General features: G+C 39.7%; 1 protein-coding gene across 5 annotated transcripts in view; it reads left to right on the top strand.

Moving 5' to 3' along the window:
• Atl1 (atlastin GTPase 1) overlaps positions 1 to 14,891 on the top strand; it is a 73,476-nt gene that overhangs the window by 42,815 nt on the left and 15,770 nt on the right. For 3 of the 5 annotated variants that reach the window (XM_040742997.1, XM_040742995.1, XM_040742996.1), the window contains exons 5-8: positions 141 to 245; positions 3,485 to 3,535; positions 4,498 to 4,572; positions 5,785 to 5,841. In XM_040742997.1, the coding sequence (XP_040598931.1) occupies positions 141 to 245; positions 3,485 to 3,535; positions 4,498 to 4,572; positions 5,785 to 5,841 (288 nt within the window). The remainder of the gene's footprint in view (positions 1 to 140; positions 246 to 3,484; positions 3,536 to 4,497; positions 4,573 to 5,784; positions 5,842 to 14,891) is intronic. The other 2 variants (XM_021228819.2, XM_005072790.4) reach the window with 1 other exon arrangement.

The raw sequence follows: 14,891 nt of genomic DNA, 5'->3' as shown, positions 1-14,891 counted from the left end.
TAGCAAGCTGATAGTTTTACATCATCTCAGTGCTATATTTTTATCCTAGGTTATTGGAGAAAATTACAAAATGGTACCCTGAAAAAAATGGTACCCTGGTGTTGTATGCAATATCAGTAATGTACTTTATTTACCTGCAGGTTGCAGTGTTACTAATGGATACTCAGGGAACCTTTGACAGTCAGTCAACTTTGAGAGATTCGGCCACAGTATTTGCCCTTAGCACAATGATCAGCTCAATACAGGTATGGAATAAAATAAATCTATTTTGGATGTTTTTTTCAACTAAAATTCATGAATAGTGTTTCTACATAATCGTTGCAATGAGACAAAGATCATGGCAAATCCTATGTGTTACTCAATTAACTCCCCATGAATAGTTTTTAATTGTAAAGAGAAGCTTTTTCCTTGCTAGCCTCTTTGGTTTATCCCCCACCAGCCGCCTGGGCTCTGCCGCATTGTAGTCCCCAAATAAACACACAGGAGGCTATATTAATTATGAAGCTGTTGGCCTTGCTTGTTTCTTACTGGCTAGCTCTGACTTAAGTAATTACCCCATAATTGTTAATCTAAGTATTTCTCTTACCGGAGAATAGTTCCGGGCTTCCTACCCCATGGCGGTTACATCTCGAACTCTCTGTGTTTCTCCTTCCCAGAATCCTCCTGGACTCCTAGTCCCACCTATCTAGATTCCTATTGGCCAGCAGTGCTTTATTAACAAATGTACAGGACTTCCCCCATCATTTAATTATATTTTATTTTTTAAAACAAGTTTTAAATTTAGATATACTTGATCTTATTCTTCTCCATGTCCTTCCAGATCCTTTCCCTTTCCTTACTCATCCAACTTTAAGTTTTCTCAAAAAACAAAAGCTCCCAAACCAAGAAACAAACTAAAACCACACTCAAAAAACAAAACAAAAAACCCCACCAGACTGGAACCAAGTAAAGACACAGATACACAAACACACACAGACACACACAACCTGTGGACTCCCCACGAATAGTTATTGTTGCTGTAGTCTAATTACTGATCAGTTTCTAATTTGGCTGCTTTAGTCCAAAATAGCTTTATTATTGTTACTTTTTCTGTTAAAGTTTACAACACATTAAATAATATTAAATTTTATAGCTAGTGATGTAGTGTCTTTGCTTTGCATTTACAAGTTCTTGGGTTCAATCCCCAACACCATATAAACCAGGTTTGGTATAGAATACCTGTTGTCCCAGTACTGAGGAGATGGAGGCAGGAAGATCAAGAGTCTAATGTCATCTTTGGTTGTACAGTGAGTCAGAGGCCATCCTGGGCTACATGTGACCTTTTCTCAAAAAGAAAATGTTGGGTCAGTGAGATAGCTCAGCAGGTAAAGAAAGCTATTTGCTAAACAGAGCTGATATGCCGAGGTCAATCTCCAGAACTCTGAAGTGGAAGGGGAGAAAAACTCTAAAAGCTGTCCTCTGACCTCCTCACAGCTCATGGCTCCCTTCCCCACATGCACACACCCTTCACACAGACAACAATAATAAATAAATCACTGGTGGAAATGTTTGTGAAATCTATATGTATTCATAGAATGCTTTTTAATTTCCTTCCTTTTGCTCTTTCTTCCCAAGTACTATTGGGTGGAGTAGGGGGCTATAGGCTTTTTAAATTATCCTGAAAGTCTGTGGAAGGCTTTACCGTACAGAGACAACATATTGCTGAAAAGATTTTAAAGACTACTGTTAGACATGCTCTGTCTGTTGGAGACAGCGGGGAGCGGAGGTACAGAAGAAACAAAGCAGGTTGTTGTTGTTGTTGTTTTGTTTTGTTTTGTTTTTTGGTTTAGAGACAGGGTTTCTCTATATAGCCTTGGCTGTCCTGGAATTCACTCTGTAGACCAGCCCGGCCTCGAACTCACAGAGATCCGCCTGCCTCTGCCTCCTGAGTGCTGGGATTAAAGATGTATGCCCCCGCTGCCCAGCCCTTTTCTCTTTTTCTTCTTTCTTTCTTTCTTTCTTTCTTTCTTTCTCTCTCTCTCTCTCTCTCTCTCTCTCTCTTTCTTTCTCCCTTCCTTCCTTTCTTTATTTTCTTTCTTTTTTTTGAGGCATGATAGCTTGTAAAGGTGGGAAAGCTGGAACTGGTCTAGGCTGTGATCATAAGCAGATGGAGGAATGGAGCTGGTGAGCAGACAGACAGACAGACAGACAGGTACAAGGAAGAGGGAGCCTGAACTGAACTTTTAAGTAAAGGAATTTAAAATAAAAGTTAGTCATAATCCATGATTGATGCTTAAAAAAAAATCTACTTCTTGGGGCTGGAGAGATGGCTCAGAGGTTAAGAGCACTTGTTGCTCCTGCAGAGGACCTGGGTTTTGTTCCTAGCACCCACATGGTAGCCATCCATAATTCTAGTTCCAGGGAATCTAACTCTCTTCTGACCTCTGCAAGCACCTGGTACATATGTGCTGTATACACATACATGCAAACGAAAATGCTCTTACACATAAAATAAAGATAAATCTAAAAAAGATGTTTTTAAAAGATTAACACAAGAAAGCTATCCATAAAACACAGGTTATTCTAATACAAAAAATCTGCTTCTTCAATGAATCTTCGAAGTACCAACTTGATATCTATTTCCTTTGAAATCAATAGGAAAGATCATTTGCATAAGCCAATTAAATCAGTTTGGCTTTGCTTTTAGCATTCATTATTTAGCATTATAATTGGCCTAAAAACATTGAATCTTTTCATAGAAAAAGTGTTTTAAGTAATGACTATTTTAAATTAATATCTGAGACGCTGTTATTTAAATAAATACAAAAAGGATACTGTTTGTATCAATATGTAAACATATAAGCAACCATAACTTAATCTTTAAAGTTACTAATGTTGATCACCTCAAGGAAATAAGAAAACCATGCATTGTCACCTTAAGGCTGTGCTGTAGTGGAGGAGCAACAAGGCAGGAGCCCAGAGCTGTGAGCTCGGCATTCAGAACCTACCCTCTGTGTGGAGGGACTTAATGTAGACATGAACAAAGCAATACGTTAGGAAGCATTAATTGTAATTTTCCAGTTGGGCAGGACAGCCTACTTCTGTAACCCCTGATTCTGGGAGTTTGAGACAGGAGGATTACATGTTTAGGCAACACAATGAAACCTTGAACCAAAATAAAAAGGGCTTGAGGTGTTACACTATAAAAACAAACACCCTGCCCCCAAACACACACGTTTCCACAGTTGTTCAGGTTTAGATGAATGCTCACTTGGTGTGCTTTGAAGAGTGATTATTAAGCAGGTCCATAAAACAACTGTATTTGTCTTATATTTTTATGTCCATTGTACGTTGTTTATCATTGTCAAGCTCTCTTTACCCCTTTCTTGGGGTCTCATATATGTACGTAAGAGAGTTGATTGTGTATTCGCTGACATTTATGAAAATGGAATGATGAAGTGATACTGACTGTCTTCTCATCTTGACCTCTTACCCCATAATCAAGGTATACAACTTGTCCCAAAATGTCCAGGAGGATGATCTTCAGCACCTCCAGGTAAAAGCATGTTTTGTGTATCTGGTGATCTTGTGGACATGCAGACCAGAATTTTGGGGAACTTCAGACACATGACCACATAAAGGTCATGTTGTTGCCAGGTTTCTTGTCTAGTTTTGTATGGCTATGTTCTTTCTAATTCAGTTTTCATATTCCTTTGTTTCTAAACCTGCTTGCTCCCAGAGCTAAATACATGAAAGTATATGGCAAATCTAAGTGGACAAAGAGCTGGGTGGTGGTGGCACACACCTTTAATGCCAGCACTTGGGAGGCAGAAGCAGGGGGATCTCTGTGAGTTCCAGGCTAGCCTGATCTACAAAGTGAGTTCTAGGACAACCATGGCTGTTACACAGGGAAACCCTGTCTTGAAAAACAAAACAACATAAGAATCTTCAGTGTAGAGTCTCTGAATTGCAGTGTCAGTCTTAAGTCACGGACTTGATGATTTGTTGGTGCGGTGTCTGTTACATGCCAGACTTCTTTCCTTGTGGACCTCATGGCTCAGACTGTGGGAGAAGATTGAGATCTGATCTGAAAGAGACCTTGGTGGCACCTAATCTACCCTTCATGTTTTATAGATGAGGGAAGTGGGGATGAAAAACTCAGGGACTTGCAGAGGTTCCTGTGGCTAGTTAATGGTAGGATAGGGGAAGGAACAATTGACTGGGTCCTGTGTTCCTTCCACTCTCCAGGAAGTTGGGATCTTAAATAAAAGAGTAGATATTTTCTAGAGATTTTTATCATCTCATGTTATTCTTGAGTAGATAGCAAAGCTTCTATTCCTTTGATAGCTCTCTACATGGTTTACGTAAAATTTTACATAACATGTATCAGATCCATGCAGTGAAATGTGAAACTTTGATAGATATAAAGGACAGTAAAGCAATGTAACCCATGCATTAGAAATGTCACTTGGAGTTCACTTCCAGTTGTTACCTGACATATTCTGGTATCTCACACAGATCATTTATGACAAAGAGGTGATACATAGAATAACTGCTGGATGTATTTCCATAATAAAAGCAACTACTTCTTCGGCAAGTACCATAACCCAGTTAGTTACTTTCCTAATGAACAGCATGGTGTCATTGCATACTGGCTTATTTATGATATATGTGTACAAAAGGACCAATTTGTGGCAGGAATGGTGTATTTTTATCATTTAAATTTTTTCCTGTAAATAACAATACCGTTCTCTAAAGTGATTGAATTCAAGTTATGTCAGTACATAAGTCTCAAAAGTGTGCCACCCCAGCTGGGCGTTGGTGGCGCACCCCTTTAATCCCAGCACTCGGGAGGCAGAGACAGGCGGATCACTGTGAGTTCGAGACCAGCCTGGTCTACAGAGTGAGTTCCAGGACAGGCTCCAAAACAATACAGAGAAATCCTGTCTCGAAAAACCAAAAAAAAAAAAAAAAAAGTGTGCCGCCCCTAGACCAGTTGCCTTTTAGACATACCCAGACTTGGAGCTCATTCCTTGAATGAAGTATCTAGTAACTACCCTTTGCTTTTCTGGTTTCCACTGCCCTGCAGTGGTGGCAGTGCGAGGCTGAGAGGTTATTATATGGGGGGGGGATGCTGGGTCAGCATTATTCCCAACTCCAAGAAGTTTTGTTAGCCCAATATATGAACGGGGAAACATCTAACCCGCCTGGATTTCAGGAGCCTCGTCAGTCATCTCCACAGGCTTGAGTTCACTAAAATCTTGCATTTGATAAAACAAAAATTCTCATTGTTGTACTTCATCTTCTCAGTTGTAAGCAATAAAAAAAAATAAAGAGAAGAAAGTATATTTGATTCCCCACTCTAAAAGCCAAATGCCTAATTTTGTAACTCAGGTGCCTGGACTACAGCTTTATAAATGTACCCCAGCTGATTTACCTCCCTCTAAGTCAGTGTAAGCTCTGCTTTGAAAGGTCATTTTGTGTGTGTCCCCATTCTACAGTTTTTATATCAAAGACATGAGTTTTACGGCTTAATGCTTAGTTGCTTGCACACATGGAAAAGAAAGGGAGAGGTTTAAAGTAGAAGTTTCATCATAAAATGTAATGTATTTTTAATGTGTGATATGTCATTGCTTCATCTCTGTCTTACATGACTGATGCTTGTTTCCTGAAGATTACTATGTAATCATGACACTGTAGCACTCTGCTACAGCTGGGGCATGAGTAGAAGAAACCCAGTGAGTAAAAGAATCTCAATCTTTCTCCTCCTCTCCCTCCCCATCCCTTCTCTGATTTTCCTCCCAGCTTTTCACTGAGTATGGCAGGTTAGCAATGGAAGAAACATTCCTGAAGCCTTTTCAGGTAGGTGAACGTTAAATGATGGGAAATTCTTACTGGATTTTTATGGAATCTATAACTGTGATTTTCATCAGGGTCATGTTTCTTTCCTTGATTCATTCAAGAAGCATTTTTAGGCTGGTTGTAGTAATACACATCTTTAATGACAACACTAGGGAGGCAGAGGCATGTGGATTTCTTTGAGTTCAAGGCAGATTGATTGCTCTGAGTTCAAGGCCAGTCTGATGCACATTGGGCATTCTAGGTCACCCAGGGTTACATAGTAAGAGACCTTGTCTCAAAGGAAGAAAGAGAAGAAGGAGTTTTAAATTCCTATGCTAAGCTATTTGATGTGAAGAAGAGATAGAAGTAGGGAAATAAAAACATGTCTTAGATATTCTGGATCATGTGAGAATATCAACTTTTCCCTGAATTCAGCCCTACACATATCACAGAAGACAGTTGATATTTGCTAAGCACGAAACATAAAACAACCAATCTGGGGAAATAAAAGTGGGTTGCAATGTGCAACCGTTGCCTGACACCAGAGCAGATACTGAGGAAGAGTCTTGAGTGCCATTTCTTACATGTTAACATCTCCCGTTGCCTGATTGTAACAGCAACCAGCCCAGTTAGGGCTGGTATGGCCACTGTGTGGGGATTCTGTAGTCATTTGTATTCGTCCCTTCAGCTATCAGACTATTGAAACACCAGGTCCTAAAGAATTAAAAACTTACCAGGAATCCCATGCTGGAAGAAGGAAAATATTGAAGCCCTAGTGTCATCCAGAAGAGGAGCTGACCTCCCAGAAAGAGATTTCACATAGTTCTGGCAACTTACTGGACCAACTTGCGGGACTGATAGTCAAGGTAGTGGTGGGCCAGTAACAGACAGGACTGTACTTTGCCGGGAGTGTTTAATGGTACATAGCTCTTACCATATTTAAGCCTAAACCTCATCTCATTACTCCCACAAATAGATCTGGGGTGGGGTGGGGTTCGCCTTCCCAGAGTAGCCACATTAATCATCTCGCCTTTTCTGTTCTTCTGGCATATAGAGAGAATGGGTGGCCCTTTAAACTCCATCAAGGTTACATTTGAACTTGGATTAAGTAGTCAGTTACCATCTACAGTCCTTCAAATTCTGCCCTAATTTACTAGGACAAGAATTAGAACCAAGTCAAATCCCTTCAGACAGCACCCAGAGGAGGAAGCAGTCTTTACACTATCTAAAAGTTAACTCCTTCAGCCAAAGCTTGTCAGAGGAAGCCATAGTTCTAGATATGCATAATACCCACGGTGGATCATAAGCTGAGGGAATATGAACCCATAGGAAAATCACAACTAATAAAGGGCTACATGCAAACAGTAGACTAAGATGAACTGTCTGTTTTCTGTTGATGAGTAAATGATTTTAAACCACTAACTCACACAGTGGGGATCCGGGGTGGCTTCAGTTAGCAGATTTGACTATTGAATCACATTCAAGATGTCCAGAAGATATTTCCTTGAAGACTTAAGTGGAGGGCTCTTTAGAAGTAGTCTGAATCTGGCCTGAAATCCAGGAAAATAGCAGAGGAGGTGGTGAGGGAAAGCACCACCAGTCCTGCTTTACAATTTGTAACATGGTTCACAACACTTTCTGTGCTCATGTATTTCTTTTTAATTCATCGGTTAGGTGATAGTTGAAGTGCTGAATGGCAATTGCAATATTGCCTTGACTTTTCTACTCTTAGGTGTCACTGTTCCTAAAACATAAACTAACATAAAGACTAACCAATAAATAGATAGAAAGATAGATGGCTCAATCAGTTAAGTGCTTGCCATGTTAGCTTGAAGGCTTGAATTTGATCTCTAGCAACATTGTAAAAAAAGTCAGGCATAGTGGTGCATACCTCTAATCCCAGCTGTCCAGGACATCCCCTAGCCCCCCCCACCACCTCACAAGCCTCATGGTCTGCATGGGGGATGAGGGGTGAATGATCCTCAAAAGAGGTGAAGAATGAAACTCAGGACAATGCCATCTTTGCAGACACTGGGTCATACCTTCTAGAGACTGACCTGGTGGTTCACTTTTCTTACACATTTAAACACATAGAATTTGTGACCTGTGACCTTTACAGTAGGAATGAATTCTATTGGCTAATAGACACTAGGATCCATGGGAAGGACCTATATAAGCATAAGGATATATTCTATTGGTGGAAGATGCAAAGCACATGGGGCCTCTGTTGTAGGGATGTGTTCTATTGACTCAGGACTTGGGCCTAAACAATGCTCAGGATATAGAAAGGATTCAGTTGGAGGCTGGCTCTTATTGGAATAGCAAAGAATCACTAGGTTGATTGACTACTTTTAACTCTGGCATTCAAGGTGATCAGGCATCCTCATTTCCTTCCACTAAAGAAAACAGGCCCGTGTGATTGACCGTCCTGGTTTCTCTAATGCTTATTCTAAGCTGTGCTTCCTGCACCCAGCACTGGGCATGTGGAGACAGACAGTTCCCCACAACTTAATGTCCAGCTAGCTTAGTTTATTTGAATAGTTCTAGTCCGGTGAGAGATCCAGTCACAAAAACCAAGAGAACAGCTCCTGAGAAATGTTTCCACATGCATCTGAACACATTTGCACACTCAGCACCATAATAAACATACCTGCATGCACACTAATATATACCATACCACACATTAAAAAATAAAAACACTTTGAGGGACTATAGAGATGGCTCAGCAGTTAGGAACACCTGCTGCTCCTGCAGAGGACCTGGGTTGTGTTCCCAGTACCCACAGTGGCTCACAACTGTCTATAACTCCAGTCCCAGAGGATCCAACTCCCCCTTCTGGCCTCCTTGGTAACTTCATGCACATGGTACATAGGCATAAAAGCAAGCAAACACATTCATATACATAAAATTTAAAAAAAAAAAGGGCTGGAGAGATGGCTCAGAGGTTGAGAGCACTAGAGCACTGACTGCTCTTCTGGGGGACCCAGGTTCAATTCCCAGCACCTACATGGTCACTCATGACTGTCTGTAACTCCAGTTACAGGGGATCTGACACACTCACATAGATACAACATCAGTAAGTGTACATCAAATAAAAATAGACCATCTAAAAAATTAAAAAATTTAAAATTTGACTGAATGAGTCAGCAATGACTCCTTAAACCAGTATGGGTTTTAGTAAGTTTGAAATTGAAATGAGAAATTTACTTAGCAGTAAAAGTAACATCCAAAGCCTTTTAATAACATTTGAGATTGAAGCAACTAAGTTCGAAACAAAAAGATACTATATATCATATATTTAAAAGGTAAGATACAAATATATAATACATGTACTACATATATATATAATACATATTAAAACAAGACTCTCAGGACATATGACATTAATGACATAATTCACACTTAGATTAGGAAAAAACTGTGAATGAGGCTGAAAATATGGCTCTGCAGTTAAGGACACTGGCTATTCCTCCAAAGATTCAGGTTTTATTCCCATCATGTACATGGTAGCTCACGACCATCTGCAATGCCAATTCCAGGGGATCCAGTGCCCTTTTCTAGCTCCCATGGGCACCAGGCACTGGAGTGATGCTCAGACATATGCAGGCAAAACACCCATGCACATAAACTAATAGAAAATAACAGCACAAAATAGCTTTTAAATGATATTTTAGTTTACTCAAAAAATTGTAATAACTATTCATTGCAAGTCCCAAGAAGCCATCTCTAAGCAGTGTAACAGACCTACAGATTACAGTCTATAGTAAGAGATAAGATCACCGGGTAGTGGTGTTGCAACAGGAAGCTGACTGTCTAGGTCCTGCTTAAGCACGGTATGGCTGAGGTCTGTTTCAGCCACTGTGTATACCGTGGCAGTCAGCATCTGCAGCAGGGAAAGCACCGGAGAGATGGAGTTCTGGGTCTATATTCAGGTGGTCAGTAAATCCAAGGTTTCTGGCAGTAGGAAAATTAGAGGCATAAACCCTTAAAGAAAAAAAAAAAAAGGCTTTCCTGTGGATGAACTTGACTTCCTCTCAGAAGCCTTTCTTTCTTTCTTGAACAGGTAGTTAAGACCTTTGACATTTAGTCTCTTATGGCTTATCTCCTCAGCAACAGTACTTTGTTTTCTCAATTACTTTCTTCTAGTCAGCTCCATAGTTTTCTTTTCATTTTTTTGAAGTATATGTGAGTGTGTTTGTAGTAAGGAAATACATGGCACAAACAATTAGAAATTGTTATAATTTCTCATTCATATCGGGCCTCTATGCAACCAGGAATTCTTTGACTCTAATTGACTTAATTACATTCAAGGTCACTCTACTCCCATGATTAAAGATATTTATTGGCAAAATTCCTTGGTAGTGATTCAAGCCACTTTGAAACAAAACATTTTTGGACAAAAATCTGTGTTAATGGGAGCTGCCAAATAATGTAAGAGAAATGCCTGACCTTGCTGAGAAAAAGGTTTCTGTCTGCCTGCTAGAGGTGGAAATTAACATGTGATGGGACCAAGGAGGAAAGCTACCTACTTACTTAGGTTTTGTCCAGAGTGCAACTTAGGTCATCCGAGAGTTACATGAATTAGAATTACTTATCTGGGTTAAGGTTCAGACCAGAGTTCTCTTGGTTTCCACACTTAGTTATGGAATGTAACCGCTGGATAATGACAACTGAGTCAGTGGGCACTGTGCAAAAGTGTTTTATATGCTCACTGTGCTAGCAGTATCACTTCTCAATTTCTTTCTCTCTTTATCCAGTGAGGAAAGGGCCAGAGAGAGTAGTCTATAAATGCTGTACACACAGACTGTGACACTACAGAGCTGGCCTCTACCCTGGCCTTAGGTCCAATGCTTTGGATCTAGACACCACCTTCTTCTCTTCCGCTCCTGTCCCCCAGTACTTGTTAAACTATAGTTTGCGATCTGGTTTTTAATAAGCATATTCCACCTCATTAGTTATCTTTCAGGTCTTAAGGGCAGAAGCTTTGTGATTTGCTTTTTTAGCTAGAGTACCTACTTCCTTTGAGTCACTTGGGCAGAGGAGACGTGCTCAGGGAACTAACTGTGCTTGGGGTTGGCCTGGCCCTCACCCTTGAACACACAGCATGCTTTAACAGACGGCACACACAAGATCAGTGCTCCCCATGCTCCCCATGCTTCCCATTGTAACCCACAAGGCAAGCATCAGTTTGCTTTTCTTCAGGTATTGCTGGTAGGCTGGCTTTCCCAGGCTGTTGATGAAAGCAAGCTGTTGCTTATAGTCACCAATAATTTCTAGTGTTCTTCTCAGAAGCTGAAGTTAAAACTGAAATTGATTGATTAAACACAGTAAAGTCTAGTTCAGATATTTATGGACCACTGATTCTAAATCAGTTTTTCCTTCAGAGGACATGATTAATTTTACATGTTTTATAATGGATATGCACATAAATTTAGCATTAGCTTTCTAATACCATATCATTTAAATTTTATATGGGCATTTACACATATACTGACATATTCCATATACTTGTAACATTAATATCTTAATAGTATCCTAAGAATACACTGTACTTTACATGTTGTTGAATTGAGATCTTTGATTCATATAGGTATATCCAGCTGTTGGGCCCTTGGTTTTATTTTGTTTTGTTTTCATTTTTCACTGTAACTCACAATAGGGCTATAATATCCCTTCTGAATGATTTTCAAATGGCTGTAGTTTGTTTCCAAAGAGATATTGTCAATAATTTTCATTATCCAAACAAAAAGACCATTTGTAAGATAAAATAGCATAGGCCTATCATTTGCCTAGCTCGGTTTAATTCATCTGAAAAACCATTACAGTTTAATGCAGTTTTATATGACAAATGGGGGGCTTTATGGTGTTTCCTGCCTTTACTCATACAGATGAACATGTGAGGATTTGGCAGTAGGAAACTGATGGCTTTTTGAAATGAGGGTTGTAACTCTTAGAATTCTAGATGTGATAAGATGAAGCACACAAAGTACCTGGGATATAATAGGAAGGGGCTGTAGTTACCATTATCAGCTAATGATGAGCAATTATTAATAAGCTAATCAGTACACTACTAGTGTCTGGATATCATCTACAGTGGATGTGCTTTCTCCATAGAAATTGGAAAACCCTGGAGAGACCAAAGCTTCTGTGTTGTTTTGACCAAAGAGCCGCTTACAAACAAGCTTGGGAACTTGAGCAATAGCATTGACTCCATGATTACTATTAGAAGTTGATAATTTGGAAAAGTAAGGCTTCATGTTGGCTTTTCTACACATTGTCTTCATTATTTTGAAGGAAAATACCCAGTGGAAAAGAGCAAACAATGAGACAAAAATTGCTCAAGAAATATGCAAGACCCACATACTTCATTTTATTTATCCTGGCTTGCAATTTCTACTTCTGTTAGTGAAGTAACTACTTTACCAGATACTTGTTTTAGGTAGAAATTTTCCTGATACAAGTTATATTTTGATATTTTTAAACAGAAGTGGGCATCCATTTAAAGTTAATAGACTAAAGATAGCAGATGTGAGTATCTTTAGTTCCCTCTGCAAAGAGCTCTCCTCTCCCCCACAGCATCTATACAACAGGAAAAAGGCACTGTCGTGGTCAAACAAGACAAAAACCACACAATCACACATTACGAGGGGGCTGGGTAAGCAAAGATGGAGTTTCAGACTGTGGCCAGGGTGCAAGAGTGTCACAGTGCAGTTCCAGTCCCCCAAGTGAGTAACTACAGCACAGCTTCCTCATAAATGAGGCTGGTGTGGAGACCAGCGAACACCATGGCACCTTCATCTGTGGGAATGAAAGATATAAGGGAGAACATCTGTAATGTTTCCATTGTGTGAGCAAATATGCCAAGAGTTTTGAAAGCTTTCATTAAATATTCATAGCCACTGATGGTAGCATTGGGGCTTTTGTGTTTGTGTTGTAGTATAAAACTTTAAGTAACTATGGGATGTCATAATTCAATATTCCCCTGTGCCTAGAAAACCATGATTCCTGATTCAGGGTCTGGGTAAAGAGGTACAGATATGATAAAAGTTCAATGAAAACATCTTGGTCCTGCATGTGAGTGTTTAAAATGCACATACCAGCATGAATTAAGGCAAGATTCTATCACATACACATCACACACATGTACACACACACGCATACACACTCGCACATACACACAAGTACTAGCTTTGCCCACTTGAAAAGACCTAGGAATAATGAGCAGGTCAGCTTCACCCAGTATTGGTAATGTTGATGTTACAGTGATAAACTTGAAGAAACTGGTGCTTTTGGAGAAGTGTAAGTGGAGTTTTCATGTCCCGCAGCCACTCTCAAATAATCACTCACAGGCTTAATATTACTTATAAATACTTAGCCAATAGCTCAGGCTTGTTACTAGCTAACTCTTACACTTAAATTAACTCATATTTTTATCTATGCTTTGCCATGTGGCTCGTGGCTTGTTACCTAATTTTGTACATGTCCTGCTTCCTCAGAGACTGACTGGCATCTCCCTGACTCTGTACGTCATCCCAGCATTCTCAGTTTGATTGTCCTGCCTAACTTTGCCCTGCGTTGCTATAGGCCAACCAGCTTCTTTATTAACCAATGAGAGTAATGCATACTCACAGTGTACAGAAGGGTTATTCCACAGCACAGAAGTTCTTGACTCTGTCTGGGTAAAGCAATGTACTTGGAGCTGGCATCGTGGTGCTTACCTGAATCCCAGTTTGAGGTCAACTTGGTGTACATATCTAGTGCCAGGCCAATCAGAGAGACACATAGTAAGCCCCACCCACCCCCCCAGGAGTGATAGACGTTGTTCTTCAATTAAGTGCTAGTTACATGGTGTGATCAGTTTCTGAAAACATGCTAGGCCATGCCATTATATGTGAATGTCTGTATGTAGAACATATTTCAATACGGAAGATTTTAAAATGAACATACGACTTATGTGTTACTTAAAACTCATCACTATCTTAAATGCCATCCTAAGTTTCCTTGACATTAAATTTCAATTATATTTTAATGTAGTACTTTTCACTTTGGTTGTAACATTGACACTCATGTTTTTTAAATAAAATTGTCTTTCTTTTTCCCTTGTCCTACTCCTTGTGCATAAACTTCACTAAGTGTTAGCTGTAGTTGCCTTTGAGACTTGGAACACATTTTAAATTTTCTTCTCTGGACTTTTGTGATAACAAAATGCATAAATCATTTCTATAAAGTGTTAATTAAATTTAGGAAAAAGCTGGTGGAAGGCTACCAAGATGACTTAAAAGGAGAGGTGTTTGCTGCTAAGGCTAATTAACAGTGTAATTACTGCCTAGAGCCCCGCGGTAGGAAGAGAGAACCAACTGTCACCACTTGTCCTCTGACCTCTACATCCATTCACATCCACACATATACACAAAAACTTCAAAAGACGTTTTAAAAAAGACTGCAGAGATGATTCAGTGGTTAAGAGCACTGGCTGTTCTTCCAGAGGATCTGGGTTCAATTCCCAGCACCCACATGCCGCTAACAATTGTCTGTAGCTTCATTTCCAGTGGATCTGACACCCTTATACTGATATACATGCAGGCAAAACACCAGTGCACATATTTAAAAATAAATAAATCATTGCAAAATTTTAAAAAGGAAACAATAAATAAATAAAAAGTAGTAGTGTATGCTTGCCAGGAGGATTGCTGTGAGTTCATTGACAGCCTGGTGAAATTGCCTCCGAAGTTTTAATCTTTTTAAAGTAGGTCTTGTGTCTTATGAATATATTCTGCCAAAAGCATAAAGAAAGGAATGAAAGGGGGAGGAAGGAAGGAATGAAGGAAAGAAGAAAGGAAAGTCTTGGGAACACACCACACAAAATCTAATTCTAATTATGGGGCCATTCAGTCAGTTTAATGGAGGATTACGACTGTCCCTCATCTCAGTGGGATACATTCATCTTGGAGTTAGTACGCAGCTTGCTGTTCCCACTTAGTGGAAGCATGATGAGCTCATGGCAGACTGCTGAGAAACTTTGAAAGACTTGATATTTGCTTTTAATTCCATAATACAATAATGAACACAGT

Source organism: Mesocricetus auratus, unplaced genomic scaffold (assembly GCF_017639785.1).
Source record: "Mesocricetus auratus isolate SY011 unplaced genomic scaffold, BCM_Maur_2.0 Super-Scaffold_15014, whole genome shotgun sequence".
Classification (NCBI taxonomy): domain Eukaryota; kingdom Metazoa; phylum Chordata; class Mammalia; order Rodentia; family Cricetidae; genus Mesocricetus; species Mesocricetus auratus.
The sequence above is the reverse complement of the archived record's forward strand: the minus strand, read 5'-3'. Positions and strand labels throughout refer to the sequence as shown.